The sequence below is a fragment of the Ochlerotatus camptorhynchus genome, unplaced genomic scaffold (assembly GCF_037179485.1).
Source record: "Ochlerotatus camptorhynchus isolate MF236.1 unplaced genomic scaffold, CSIRO-AGI_Acam_v1.1 ptg000521l, whole genome shotgun sequence".
Classification (NCBI taxonomy): domain Eukaryota; kingdom Metazoa; phylum Arthropoda; class Insecta; order Diptera; family Culicidae; genus Ochlerotatus; species Ochlerotatus camptorhynchus.
In genome coordinates, this window is record NW_027041005.1 from 300,598 (window position 1) to 316,255 (window position 15,658).

A 15,658-nucleotide genomic window follows, 5' to 3' on the forward strand; every position below is an offset into this window, starting at 1 on the left:
ACATCGAAAGTGCAGGAATTCAGCTTCCACATCTTCGTAGGATATCGCACTTATTCAACACCTATGGGCCGGGACCAATGGCTTTACTTCCCTTCCGAAGAAAACCTGACCAGAGATATTTATGCCCCAGAAAAATTCAACTGACTTCGGCTGGGATTGAACCCAGACCCAATCAGTCACGCTTATCATCACACCACCGGCGCCGGCTATTTGCTGTATTAGCCATCAGTGTTTTCAGTCATGTGGAGCACAAAACGCTAAATGCACTCAAAAGTAGTGCACTCTACTGTATTTAGTCCCTCATATGAATTTACTAGAGCGAGAAAGTTGTAAAGTTTGAAAATAGTAAAACCAACACTCGAGCACAACAGAAAATTATAGTAATTTCATCACATCATTATCAACTTAAACTGTCACCCTTCTATCAAACGGAATACACTGGCTTGAAATCTATTAATGTTGACTAGAACAAATAGCATAGACAACTTTGTAAACTAATGTACCATTAAAAGGAAACCTCAGCAAATCAACTATATTGCACCATCGACATATTGCTCGGCTTAATGGCTATTCAATGCCTAATGAGCTCCAAACACACATGGCTCATTCGGATCTAGCATCATTTGTGCTAGCGTCATTTCCTCTATCCGAATCAATTAATCCAAGGGCCGTAAATCAACTCGCACTACTGCAGGCACCGAACGAGTAATTTAGCTAATGTGCTTCCTATAAAAACACCAACTCTATAATTTGGCATTGACTCGTTCAAAATATTGAAACTCAAAGTACTTGAAAACACTAATATAAATACAAGAAAATTTTCCCTTTCATATTTAACTTTGTTTAAATATATACCCATCTAATTGATCTGGTCTCTTTTTTCTCAAATGCCAATTCAAGTCATCTTCGTTGTAATGTCTTGTTTTCAAACAAATTTCAATTACCCCAACTCACTGGAACAAAGCAGTACTATTTAACATCAACACAATATGCTACACTCGCTCATCCAAATTATGGTTCCACAAATTGATTCTGAAGGTAAAGCTAAGGCTAGCCAAATTAGCTTCTATTATATACCCCACAGTTTACTTACGGGGATATACCAAACGTTGCTGTACGGAGGTCGACTGTGATGGTCGGCGGCACATAGTCTGAGGAAAAATAGGCTTTTGAGTGATTGACCGTTCTTGACTGAGTTTTGGATGAACTCTAATTACCGATCATTTATGATTGTTTAGAACGCTACCGATGCAATGATGGGATGAATGAACTAACTGCTTTTGTAGAATCGATCAAGTTGATTGCGGCTTTACGTATACGATTAATACGCAGAATACGTAACGAATGGAGGATATGGTTTTGAATGGACTTCTGTTTATGGTGGGAAAAGATGAGTGCTTGGGATATTGGAATGGATATATAATTTTGTTTTTGTTTTTGGTAGCAATTAATATGTATTTTTCATTACTGTAGCAATATGAGCGTAATTAAAACAAAAATGATAGATGCAGATTTGAATTTAGAGTTGCATGCGCAGAATGGACTCTCGGCGCGGTTTTGTATTTCTTATAGTACTCAATATTTTCTATTTGTACGGTTTAATTTAAGAAATATTTTTCAATGGGTTCAATAATAGGAACATAAGATCATACTTATACTATAAAAAAATACCACTTTTCCCTATCTTTCGATTCGAAATTGCGGAAGAGACAAAATGGAGCAGCTCATAGTAAAGTCCAGTTATAATTCAAAAATGTCAAATATGACCCTATAAAAGATTTCATTCGATTTCGACAGGATATCAGGACATCCAGCACATACTCCCAGAATGGATACTCTCAGGGATGGTGCCAAACCCTGATCAGAGTTGGTGAAACAATCTGACTCCACTCAGAACATTTTCAGGGACGCCAGATTTGAAGATATGTCTTTGTTTAAAAGACATTTGAAGAGTTGGGAAACATTTTAGATTCGAAGTAGACATGTAAAGATTAACAAAAACAGACTTCCACACTGGACATTGGAAGCACAAAGAAGACAAAGGTTGGTCATGACGATAACGTGGTGATCTCAACGGTGCCAATGTTAGCTTATCCAATGCCGTGGAGGAGAAATCTATGCTTCATAAATTTCAAGTCAAAGAAATCGATGCTTCATTGCTTGTTGCATAACCGTGAGTAATTTATTTTTCATATGTTCGATACCTGAGAATTTACGATCTTCCATCAGAGCAACTGGATTGAGATCTGGGGAAATACGGTGATGTGAATCGTGTCATTCGGGTGAAATTCCCTGCAGGTTTAGACCTCAACATGCCAGGGTGTACGAGGTGTATATATGAAAGTTAAAAAGGAAACTCCCTACGCGCTGCATTTCATCAATCGGAAGGGGAACCTATTCCATCAAGGGAACATAAACTTATGGAAGATGGATGGGCATCGGATGAATTCCTACCCCAAGTGGAAGGCCCAGAAAATGTCATGCATCCCACAACAACAGAAAGAAGAAAACAAACCACGGACCGAAGAACAGATTTGCAGGATGTACGCTGGTGTAGTGACTAGAGGTTCGTTGTCAACGGACAACAATAATAGAGACACAGATAAAGCGGATGAGGTATTAAAAATAGAAGAGGTGGTGGAAATGGACGTGACGTTCCTAGCTCCCGATAAAACAGTGAAGAGGAAACACCGATGCTCAGAAACAGCATCCGCCTGTGTTTAAGCAACGGAATGACGCGTATTATTTCTACAAATTTGTAGACCATACAGTGAAGCAGCAAAAAGCGTACGAAGAGAAGGCCAAGCACCTAGTGCTGTGGAAGAAAAAAACGACTGGAAGAAGAAAAGGAAGTTGCGGGTACGGCAGAAAGTGGAAGCAAAGCTCAAATCACCTCCCAGGAAAAGTTAAAAGAATTAATAGGCAATGTTTCTCATATATATATTTTTTATGGTTATAAAATTATTTACTGGTTCTCAGCTCGGTGGAGTCCTCTATGATTTGTTTTCCGTCGATCTTGTTTTCCGTGCTGAGCACCAATGCTATCGACGCCAGGGAGGCAGCTCCCACACCTATCGACCCATCAACTCATGAACCGGAGACCAACGGCTTAACTTCCCTTCCGAAGAAAGACGTGATCAGAGATGTAATGCCTCAGAAAATCCCGGTGGTGTTGACTGGAATTGAATCCAGGCCTGCTAGGGTGAGAGGTAATCAAGCTTACCACTACACCACCGATGCCGCTCAATATATTTGATACAGCATGTAATTATAACGAAATTTCAAATCACATGTGCTCTAATAGGCACGTTTTATACTTTTATATTTAAAGCTCTTTTAAAAAATGATACAAACCAACTAAAATACATATGAATTTCGTAAAAAATTCTGATACTTAATTTTATCGAAAGTTTAAGCCAATCAGTGACAGTTTTCATTAAATTGGAATTGAATATACATATTTGAAACGCATACAATTAATGTCATTTTGGCTATTAACTACGTCAACACACTTTTTATCGCATTTTGATCTTAACCACATTAAATTTTATGGCAAATGTAAAGGATGAGATTTATACGTAAACGTTTCTACGTAGGTATATAATGCCATTCCGTAGCAAAACGTTATAGTGGTTCTCATAATGTCATAAAACATTGTAGTTTTTGTTCTGTATCGCAAAATATTAAACCGGTATTTTTTATTTTGCTATTAGGGTGACTCAAAAATTTGTTTTTAAATGACTTTTTTCAAAAATTTATAATGACTAGGCCAAATTCAAAGATCAAAATATCAAACGAAGGGTAAAGGGTGATACGGTCAAAATTTGGTCAAGGGAAAACGCGTGTAAATCGGTGAAATCGTTTATTTAAAAAATCAAATTAAATTTCTTTTTCAAGTTCAATTAGTATAAAATTCAGGAAAAATATTCAGCTAGGCTTCCGCTTTTCCAAATCCGAATTGCCAGGCCTTACGCTTGACCCCTGCCATCAGATTTTGTACAGCCACCTTGTCCACCTTCTTCGCCGCAGAAAGCCAGTTTGCCTTGAACTGCTGCCCGCCCTTAGCAGTTTTTTTGGTCTTCTTTAGGTTCCGCTTGACAATAGCCCAGTATTTCTCAATTGGGCGGAGCTCTGGCGTGTTGGGAGGGTTCTTGTCCTTGGGAACCACCTGCACGTTGTTGGCGGCGTACCACTCCATGGCCTTTTTACCGTAATGGCAAGATGCCAAATCCGGCCAAAACAGTACGGAACAACCGTGTTTCTTCAGGAAAGGCAGCAGACGTTTATTCAAACACTCTTTCACGTAAATTTCTTGGTTGACAGTCCCGGAAGCTATGAAAATGCTGCTTTTCAAGCCACAGGTACAGATGGCTTGCCAAACCAGATATTTCTTTGCGGACTTTGACAGTTTCATGTGCTTGAAAACATCTGCTACCTTTCCCCTTCCTTTTGCCGTATAAAACTCCTGTCCCGGAAGCTGCTTGTAGTCGGCTTTGACGTAGGTTTCGTCGTCCATTACCACGCAGTCAAACTTCGTCAGCATCGTCGTCTACAGCCTCCGGGATCGCGCTTTGGCCGTCGTATTTTGTTTATCATCGTGATTTGGAGTCACTACCTTCTTGTAAGTCGATAGTCCGGCTCGTTTTTTGGCTCGATGCACGGTTGTAGACGATACACCCAGCTTATTTGCGGCATCTCGGAGAGAGAGGTTAGGGTTTCGCTTGAAAATACTAGGAAACATATAATGATATTCAACTTCTCCAAAGCGTAATATTCAGTACGGTCGGCTTTTCTCGCGCTCCGTTGTTTTGGAAGTTTTCTACACTGAGGAAACTATCCCTTCTATTTTCATAAGCTGCATCGTATGAACACATACAAATATGCGCTCTATCCAATTTCATAGGTATCGTATGAATTCATACTCCATCTATAGCATTTATAGATCGATACAACAAAAGGTACACGAAAAATATTTGAATTCCATAAATCCAGGATAGAAAACTCGTGAAATTAATTGAATGAAATACGATATATCCAATAAATTAAAAATGTACGACGTACGAAATCAATCCATCATTTGTTTGTATTTAAATTCATAGTTGTAAACGTGTAAAATCATACGATGGCTGGTTGAAAACATCTGACAGTTTTTCATAGTCCGATCGTATGAAATCCAACATAAAATCTTGTCGCAAAAAACCATACGATATTTCTATGAAATCTGATGGAATAATATTCTCAGTGTAGCTATTCGCTGGTGTATATTATCAGTTTTTTCTCACTAAGTTTTTCCTGGCAAATTAATTTGAAAGTGAGTTAATTTCTGAGAAGAAGTGTGGTTTTCGGCATCATTGGAAGATAAGAATAATCCGTGCGATTGGAAGTTCGCAAACCAATTAGTGCATCATCGCTGCGTGGTCACGCATACCTGCTCACGTATCATCATCATCGAGTGTGAGCACGCGTTTCTACATCTTCATCGTTCATCAATCGTCGTGCGCCTGTGTGCCTCGATCAAGTGCACCACACGAAGGTCATCCACGCTGCGCGTCGCTTCCCAGCCATCTGTGTAAACGCCTACACTAACGCTCGGTGGTAGTTGTATAGAATTATCAGATAAGTTTTTGTTTTTTTTTTTGTTTCTTTTCCTCCCATTAGTTAAATTTTCATTTTGTGTTTCTGTGTTTGTAGTGTTTTCTGTATATTGTGTCTGTGGATTTTTAATATCGTTTCAGTGGTAGAGCGTTTTGCGCTCCCACTAGTACGACAAAATGGAGGTTTTGTCAGAAGACGACATGGATGATCGATCATCTCAGATTTGATGATGTCATCCCTGGTTCATCGTTTGTGTCTGTCAATGGGCAGGCTAAGAAAAGCTCCCGATCACGGGCCTATCCGAATGACTCGACTGGTCCATGGGTTGTCTACTTTCAGCCCAAAAACAAACCTTTGAAAGTGGTACAAATTTCAAATGATTTGACGAAGCGATTCTCGGCCGTAACCGAAATCACGAAGGTTAGGCACAATAAACTTCGTGTGTCCGTCTCTAACCTGAAGCAAGCTAATGAGATTGCTGTCTCCCAGCTCTTTACGCTCGAGTATAAGGTTTACGTCCCAGCTCGTGATGTGGAGATAGAAGATATGGTCACCGAAGCGAGTCTGACCCCCGAGATCTTGGGAAAGCAGGCGGTTGGCCGTTTTAAGAACCCTTCGCTTCCCCCGGTGAAGATACTGTATGTCCAAAAACTGGGCTCAGTATCTGTCAGAGAGGGTAAAAAGAGCTTTACCCCCACAGACTCGTCTCGTGTGACCTTTTCTGGTTCAGCCCTTCCTCACTACATCGAGCTGGGAAAACCTGTGCGCTTGTTCGTTCCCTGGGTCATGAACTGCCAAAACTGTAAGCAGTTGCGACATGCGGCCTCCCACTGTGGCAGCAAGGTACGCTGTTCCAAATGCGGGGAGAAGCATGGGGATGACACCTGGGCAGCTACCGCACCAAAATGCGTGTACTGCAAAGAATCTCCTTCTCATGGTCTCTCGTCGTGCCCGGTTTTTTTTTTTTTTTTTTTCTTTATTATAGAGATTTTTAGCCTGAGGCTAGTTCATCTCTTCGTCGTGCCCGGTGTACAAACAACGCGGGGAGAAACTACAACGTTCACTTAAGGAACGTTCCCGGCAGTCTTTTGCTGAAATGCTTAAGACAGCCACGCCATCGACCAACGAAAAAAAAAATATCTTTTCTCTCTTGTCAGATGACAAGACTGACTGCGACTTGGCTGAGGAGGGAACTTCTTTCAGTTTTCCGGAAGGTTCTGCACGGAAACGAAAGCGCATCCGTTCGCGGAAAGTTGCAAATGAAGAACCCCAAATCAGCCTGCCCAAATCAAGGAGTGGTGGAACAAAGGAGACTTCTACTCCTCCTGGATTCCGCAGAACTGACTACACCTCTCCCGGGGACATCAAAAACCCCCGATGCCCCAATTTTCAGAACAGAAGCACCTTCTTCATCTGGGTTTTTCTCATTTGATATCATTGTGGACGGTATCCTCAAGTATCTCGATATTTCTGATCCTCTGAAAAGCATTGTTCTGGCAATGCTTCCTACTGTGAAGACCTTCTTGAAGCAATTGACATTGAAGTGACCCCTCCTTGCAGCAATCATTTCCTTCGATGGATAATTTTCCAAACGAGGTCGGGGATTTGATCACTGTTCTATAGTGGAATTGTCGAAGTCTTATTCCTTAATTAGAATCGTTTAAGTTTTTAGGTCACAATAATGATTGTGATGCATTTGCTCTTTGTGAAACTTGGCTCTCTTCAGATATCGATCTTCCTTTTTATGATTTCAATATTATTCGACTGGATCGTGAGGAGAAGGGGTGCTTTTGGGGATCAAAAAGTGCCATTCCTTCTATAAAGTGAATCTCCCACTATTTACAGGTATTGAAGTTGTCGCATGTCAGGCTATTATTAAAGGTAAGAGCCTTTGTATTGCTTCTGTTAATATCCCTCCTAGAGCCGTTGTTAATCGAAAACAACTTTCAGATATATGTTCAGTACTTCCTGCTCCACGGTTGGTCATGGGAGATTTTAATTCCCACGGTACAGGCTGGGGGGAACTGTATGATGACAACCGTTCTATTTTGATATATGACCTCTGTGACAACTTCAATATGTCAATTCTTAATAATGGAGAAGTAACACGTTTGGCTGGTCCATCCTCCAATGGAAGTAAATTAGACCTCAAACTTTGCTCTAACTCATTATCGTTGGATTGCACGTGGAATGCGATCCAGGATCCCCACGGTAGTGATCACTTGCCGATCAAAATTTCGATTGTCAGTAGGTTCAACCCGTCGGAATCCGTTAACATCGCGTACGACTTCACTCGTAATATCGATTGAACAACGTTCAAGACCGCGATAGATGAAGCCCTAAAATCGGTAGAAAAGTTTCCACCGTTGGAGGAATATAACTTCCTTTCCAATCTGATCTTGAACAGCGCGCTTCGAGCTCAAACTCGGCCGGTTCCAGGAACGTCTTTCCGTAGGAAACCTCCTTCCCCTTGGTGGGACCAGCAATGCACTGTGGTTTATCGTAAAAAGTCCGATGCGTTTAAGCTTTTCCGGAAACGCGGAACACCCGAGCATTTTGAGGCGTACTCGACTCTTGAACGCGAACTCAAGAGCCTCATCAAAGCCAAGAAACGCGGTTACTGGCGGCAATTCGTGGACGGATTATCGCGCGAAACGTCGATGAATACGCTTTGGAGACGGCGCGAAGGATGCGTAACCGGTCTTCAAACAACGAGAGCGAGGAGTACTCGGATTGTTGGATTCTCAAGTTCGCACGAAAAGTATCTCCTGATTCCGTGCCGGCACAGATGATACCTCGCAAAACGACGAAATCGGTAGACGAGATCAACCAGCCTTTTACAATGCTGGAGCTCTCACTCGCGCTCCTTTTGTATCGTAATTCGGCTCCGGGGGCTGATAGGATGAAGTTCGACTTGTTGAAGAACCTCCCAGACGTCGCTAAGAGGCGCATGTTTTGAACTTGTTTTGTCAGTTCCTGAAGCTCAATATTGTTCCGGATGATTGGAGGCTAGTGAGAGTTATAGCCATTAAAAAGCCTGGGAAACCCTTGGCTTTGGCTAAAAAAGAACAAATGGCTTCTGGAGTGGCCAGAGCCCGAAAAAAACACGGAAAACCCGGGAAATTACGTTCGGAAAAAACGAGTGAAAAGACGCGTGTAGATTAGTTCAACGATACAGTTCAATTAATTTTTATTGATACAATGCATTTTCATTTTGTGTTGGGGGAAAGGAGATGACATGATTTGCAGCGAAAGGAAAAGATAGTCATCTATCAAAGACTGACAATTAGAGGTATATTGGATGCTGCATGAGAACAACTGTTCACATCTCAGTTGGTAGGGTAACGTCCACAGATGTCGCGCGAACATAATCCGCCCACCAAATTCCTCACAGGAATTTATGATTGAAGTCTTCTTGGAGCATACTCATCCGCATCCAATGGTATAGTTCGTACCTTCCTAACATCACGCCGAGTAGTACCAGTTGCTGTTCTTACTGATACCACTCTCGTTAATCCATCTGGTCCTGGGAAGGTTTCGACGATTCTGCCAGTAGGCCATTGTCTTGGCTTCGAATTGTCGTCCACTAGCAAAACGAAGTCGCCGACCGAAATATTGTGCGATGATCGTTGCCACTTCGTCATCCGCTGCAAAGATCGTACGTATTCTGTCTGCCATCTGCTGCGAAATTCTTGCGAGAGGCGCTGGACAAACTGCCAGCGTGACATCGAGGAAATTTGCCGTTCCAGCAAGTTGACTTCGGGAACGGTGGTGAGCGCCCGACCGATGAGAAGATGAGCAGGAGTGAGAGCTTGATCATCCATCGGACTATTGGAGATCGGCGTGAGTGGCCTCGAGTTCATGGTGGCAGCAACTTGAGCGATCAGCGTGGAAAGTTCTTCGAAGGTAAAGATGTAGCTGCTGGTGATCTTCGAAAGATGTTGCTTAGCAACCTTGATTGCTGACTCCCATAATCCTCCATGGTGCGGAGACCGAGCTGGGATGAAGTTCCATTCCACTCCCTTATCGGTCAGATAATCGGCCACTTCATTGTTGTGTGCAGAAGAGTTGATTTGCGCATACGTTTCTCGAAAGTGCTTAGCTGTGGCTCGGAAATTTGTTGCGTTGTCCGAGAACATTTTTGCTGGCAAACCGTAGTGGCTGGAGAATCGAGTGAATGCTGCCAGGAACGCGACAGTAGTAAGCTCCGACACAGCTTCCATGTGTACGGCCTTTGTTGTGAAACAAACGAAGAGAGCAATGTACCCTTTGCTTTGCTTCGCACCTCTGGTCCTTCGTCCAACAATGCTGACTGGACCAGCATAGTCCACGCCAGTGACCGCAAATGGTGGATTTGGTTGAACTCGATCCGATGGCAGTTGACCCATTTGTTGATACTTAGGTGTGGACTTGGCACGTGCACACGTCACACACTGGCGATAAACCTTCCTTGCTGCACTTGAACCACTTATGATCCAAAATCGTCTGCGGGATACGGCTAACAGTGTTGGCCCGCAGTGGTGATGGACGATGTGGTCGTGGTTTAACAGAAACGAGGTGAGAATAGAGTGGCGAGGTATCAATATAGGATGTCGAACGTCGTAGCTGAGGCTTGACTGTTGTAACCTTCCGCCCACCCTGAGCACACCCTCTTCGTCCAGGAACGGTTTGAGTTGGTGCAAACTGCTGTGAGAGCTAACTTCTACTTGCTGTCGAAGTCGATCCAGCTCTTCACGAAAGTATTGTTGCTGAACGTGGCGAATGTATATTGTTTGTGCTCGATCAAGCTCGCGTGGTAACAGACGAGCAATCAATCGAGAGTCAGGAGATCGAAACCGAAGAATACGAGCAGTGACGCGAAGCAGCATCGTGAGATCGGGATAATATCGTGCCATCATCCCATCGAGAAAGTCGTTTTCGTAGACGGTGATAAGAGAAACGGCTACTGCTCTTTGCTCCCTAACAATATGCTGTTGGTCAGTGTTGGTCAGTACAGGGATGTCGGTTAATTCACCTCGCTCACCTATTGTGTTCCATGCGGGACCATTCCACCACAGAGTGTTATGTTGGATTTGTTCTGGCGACACCCCGCGCGAAATAAGATCAGCAGGGTTTTGTTCCGACACGATGTGGCTCCAATTGATTGCTGGTACGTGCGTTGTGATTTCTGCGACGCGATTGGCAACAAAGGTTTTCCAGCGAGAAGCACCTCCGTTCAACCAAGCAAGCACAACACTTGAATCTACCCAAGCTCGTATCTCGAAGAAGGGTTGATTGATGGCACTTGTTACGTTGTTGATCAGCCGTGCGAGGATCACTGCAGCACATAACTCCAAACGTGGCAGCGTCGTGCGTTTATTTCCAATTGGCGCAACCTTGGACTTCGCGCAGAGAAGATGGGAACTGTGATTCCCAGCGTCGTCGACCGCTCGGATGTAAAGGGTGATACGGTCAAAATTTGGTCAAGGGAAAACGCGTGTAAATCGGTGAAATCGTTTATTTAAAAAATCAAATTAAATTTCTTTTTCAAGTTCAATTAGTATAAAATTCAGGAAAAATATTCAGTTAGGCTTCCGCTTTTCCAAATCCGAATTGCCGGGCCTTACGCTTGACCCCTGCCATCAGATTTTGTACAGCCACCTTGTCCACCTTCTTCGCCGCAGAAAGCCAGTTTGCCTTGAACTGCTGCTCGCCCTTAGCAGTTTTTTTGGTCTTCTTTAGGTTCCGCTTGACAATAGCCCAGTATTTCTCAATTGGGCGGAGCTCTGGCGTGTTGGGAGGGTTCTTGTCCTTGGGAACCACCTGCACGTTGTTGGCGGCGTACCACTCCATGGCCTTTTTACCGTAATGGCAAGATGCCAAATCCGGCCAAAACAGTACGGAACAACCGTGTTTCTTCAGGAAAGGCAGCAGACGTTTATTCAAACACTCTTTCACGTAAATTTCTTGGTTGACAGTCCCGGAAGCTATGAAAATGCTGCTTTTCAAGCCACAGGTACAGATGGCTTGCCAAACCAGATATTTCTTTGCGAACTTTGACAGTTTCATGTGCTTGAAAACATCTGCTACCTTTCCCCTTCCTTTTGCCGTATAAAACTCCTGTCCCGGAAGCTGCTTGTAGTCGGCTTTGACGTAGGTTTCGTCGTCCATTACCACGCAGTCAAACTTCGTCAGCATCGTCGTGTACAGCCTCCGGGATCGCGCTTTGGCCGTCGTATTTTGTTTATCATCGCGATTTGGAGTCACTACCTTCTTGTAAGTCGATAGTCCGGCTCGTTTTTTGGCTCGATGCACGGTTGTAGACGATACACCCAGCTTATTTGCGGCATCTCGGAGAGAGAGGTTAGGGTTTCGCTTGAAACTACCGGCAACTCTCTTTGTCGTCTCAGCAGCTTCCGGTTTTCGATTTCCCCCCGATCCAGACTTCCTGGCTGTCGACAAACGTTCCCCAAACACTTTAATTACATTTGTAACGGTTGATTTGGCAACTTTTAGCGATTTTGCCAACTTTGCGTGCGAGTAGCTCGGATTTTCGCGATGCGCGAGCAAAATTTTGATACGCTGCTTTTCTTGCTTGGATGGCATTTTGACAACTGAAGAGTGAATTCCAAAATCAAAATAGGAGCAACATTCTACACACACACACCTTCAAAATGAGGGGTGTTCAGGTTTTTTAAATGCAAAATTGAAAGAAATACGTCAAGTTGATATTGACCAAATTTTGACCGTATCACCCTTTATATGCAGGCACCCATGGCTCGCTCGGATGCATCACTGTAGCCGTGCAGGAAGATTCGCGACGTCTTGTTAGTGCCGATAACTCGTCTCGGAATCTGAAAAGAGTTGAGAAGGGCCAGACCTTGCACGAAAACTTGCCATATATTAGTCAACTCACTGGGGGGAATAGCATCCCAGTCCACCTTCAGCTCCCACAAATGTTGCATCAGTAGCTTCGCTTTGATGATAATAGGTGCGAGCAGACCAAGTGGGTCGAAAAGACTAGCGATGTTGGAGAGAATGATGCGCTTTGTGGGATGAAGGATCTTGGTTGGTTGGACGCTAAACAGGAATTCGTCGCTGCACGGCTGCCAGTGAATCCCGAGGGCTTTGATGGTGTTGGGTTCATTGAGCCCGATGGGAATTTTCATTTCGAGGTCCGCTTCAGGAACACCTTCCAGGGCTTCGGTGCTATTAGAAGCCCACTTCCGCAGGTGGAATCCTCCGGCAGAGAAGATGATGGAAAGTTCTTGTCGAAGATGCTTGGCTTCATCAGCAGAATCAGCACCCGTCAGCACGTCGTCGACGTAAATCCCCTTAATAGCTTTCTTGACTGCATCTGGAAATTGCCTTTGATGGGAGAGCAGCAGCTGCTGCACACATTTTGTCGCCAGATACGAAGCGCTCTTGGTACCGTAAGTAACGGTATTCAGGCAATATTCCAGGATCGGTTCGTCCTCTGACCAGCGCCACAAGATTCGGATGTAGTTTCGATCTTCGTCGTACAGCAGCACCATTCGATACATCTGCTTGACATCACCAGCGAGTACCACTGGGGGAAACCGGAATCGAAGTAAGATATTGACCAAAGAATCCTGCAATACAGGGCCCGCTGGAAGGATGTCGTTGAGAGACTTGCCGCTACTTGTTTTTGCTGAAGCGTCGAAAACCACTCTGCACTTCGTCGTCGAGCTATCTTCCTTTACGACGCAATGGTGTGGGAGGAAAACACAATTCTCCGAAGCTGGTGTAGTGGCAAGACTCATATGCCCGAGGTCGATGTACTCTCGCATAAAGGAATGGTACTGTTCTTTTAAATTAGGACTCCTTTCCAATTTGCGCTCTAGATGCAGCAGTCTCTTCTCAGCAATTTCCCTCGATTTTCCGAGAGAAGTAGGGCTCTCCAAGTACGGGAGCCGAACGATAAATTTTCCGGAACTATCGCGAATCGTGTGCTTTGTGAAATGCTCTTCGCATCGAATCTCTTCTTCGTTGAAGTGTGGAGATGTATTCGTGTACTCCTCCAGTTCCCAGAATTTGCGAAGTTGATCAGAGAGAGGATCAGTGGAAGCCGTCAGTAAGCACGAAGGAGCATTAGTGCGTGGTTGATTGTCACAGTTTTTGTAGCCACCAGAAACCACCCAACCTAGCTTCGTGTTCTGTAGTACAGGAAGGCAGTCGTCCGAACCAAGTTTGATGTTTCCCGGCTCGAGAAGCTGGAAGAAAAGCTTGTTGCCGAGAAGGATGCTGATTTTTCCTGGATGGTGAAATTGGGGATCAGCCAACGGAATCGATCCAGGAATTGGCCAATCTGCGATATTGATCGGCTTTAGTGGGAGCTCGGAAGTAAGTCGCTCCAGAATAATGCACGGCACTACATTTCGATAGTCCGAGCAACGTGACGCGAATGTAACTAGTGCTCCACGATTTGCGTGACCGTGAGATTCTGCAATTCCACCATATTCAAAATCCACTTCCGTGGTTGAGAGACCCAACTTCTTGCACAAATCCGCAGTAATGTAGCTTGTGTGGGATGCGCAATCAAGAACTGCTCGGCAGGTATGCGAGCGCCCGAACTTATCGATGACGTTGATAGTAGCGGTTAAGAGTAGAACGTTGGTGTCCGTCAAATCGGTAGCCAGGCTTAGGGGCGAAATGAGCATTTGCGACATTGAAGACGAACCAGATGAATTGGTTGTGGTCGCTGTACTGCTTACTAGCGTTGAAGATGCTGGCGGTTGGAGTGCCTCGTGGAGACGAGTATGATGTGGATGATTACATATCCGACAATTGCCGGACTGGCAAGGTTCACCGGAATGCTGCTTTAGGCAGTTCTCACAGAGTTCATGCCTACGGATAAAACGGAGTCGATCATCGGAACTGACGTGTAGAAACTTACCACACTGATACAGTTGATGCGGTGATTTTGCACAAAAAACGCACATTGGTGACGGAGAATGATACCCGGTGGTGACGAGAGCTGTTGGTCCCCGGGTAGGAGGTTTGCTTGGAAGTGGTGTGATGAACGATTTCTTCTGGCGGATCGGTTGAACGGATTTCAGTGCACAGCTTTGCGCATCAACAAACTTCAGGAACTTCTCCAAGGTAACTTCATCGTCGTTTAGCTCCGACCTTTTCTGACACCACAACTGCTTGCTTTCAGGATCTAGTTTCTCTGCTAAGATGTACAGCAACCATATGTCCCTTCCTTCCTGATTCATGGCCTCCAATGCTCGTATCACTTCATCGGACAGATCATGCAGGGAGCGCAAACCAGCTGCGGACGGTGACGTCATTGAAGGTTGATTTAAGAAGCGATGAATGTGCTGTGCTCTGATTTCGAGTGGTTTGTTGTATCTAGCCTTCAGCTTAGCTAGAGCGGGAGCGTAGTTAGCGTCTTCTATGCGAAGGTGCGATATCAGAGCGGCGGCTTCTCCGACGAGATTGGTCTTGAGGAAGTAGAGCTTCTGACTATCTTGTAGCGCCACGTTCTTGTGTACCGCACTGTCGAACAGGTCGAAAAACGAAGGCCATTCGAGGAGGTCACCTCCGAACGTAGGGAGATTCATGCGAGGGAGCTTGACATCAATGTGTGGAGAAGCATTATGGGCGACAACCGTTGAACTGCTGCTTGCGTTGGCCGCCGTGTTGAAGCTGGTAGAAATCAGTCGAATGAATTCTGCCTGTTGCTGTGCCAGTTGTTGAATGGCAGCGCCGCCATCTTGTGATGCTGCCTCGTGGCGGGTAGAAGAAAAATCGAACCTTTTCCGAAGTTTTAATAGGCTACCTTTCAGCGGAACGAAATTACCCTCGAATTCAGCCTGATGACTCACGATTTCATCCATCTCCTCATCCTTGCAGCTGTCTACCATTCGCTTATGGACCGAAAGATAGGCCGACCAAATTTCTAGGAGGTTATCCAGCTCGGTCTGGATGTCGACGTCATCTATGTCATCCCTCTTCTGGAGCTTGTGAACATTTTGCGATGCTCGGTTTAATCGCGCTTCTAGCGATTTCCTCTCGCGAATAAGTTTGTCCATGGTGAGTTCACTAAATGTTCGTTAAA

At 44.5% G+C, this 15,658-nt stretch overlaps 2 protein-coding genes across 2 annotated transcripts in view; both read right to left on the minus strand.

The window, feature by feature from the left end:
- Positions 1-15,658, minus strand: part of LOC135712947 (protein enabled) — a 95,591-nt gene that overhangs the window by 58,862 nt on the left and 21,071 nt on the right. The gene's annotated exons all lie outside the window — the stretch shown is intronic.
- Positions 8,994-15,632, minus strand: LOC135712934 (uncharacterized). Its single transcript, XM_065236031.1, has 2 exons — positions 12,347-15,632; positions 8,994-10,912 (listed from the first exon to the last, which is right to left on the minus strand). Exons 1-2 carry the CDS (start codon positions 15,630-15,632, stop codon positions 8,994-8,996), a joined length of 5,205 nt encoding a protein of 1,734 aa, XP_065092103.1.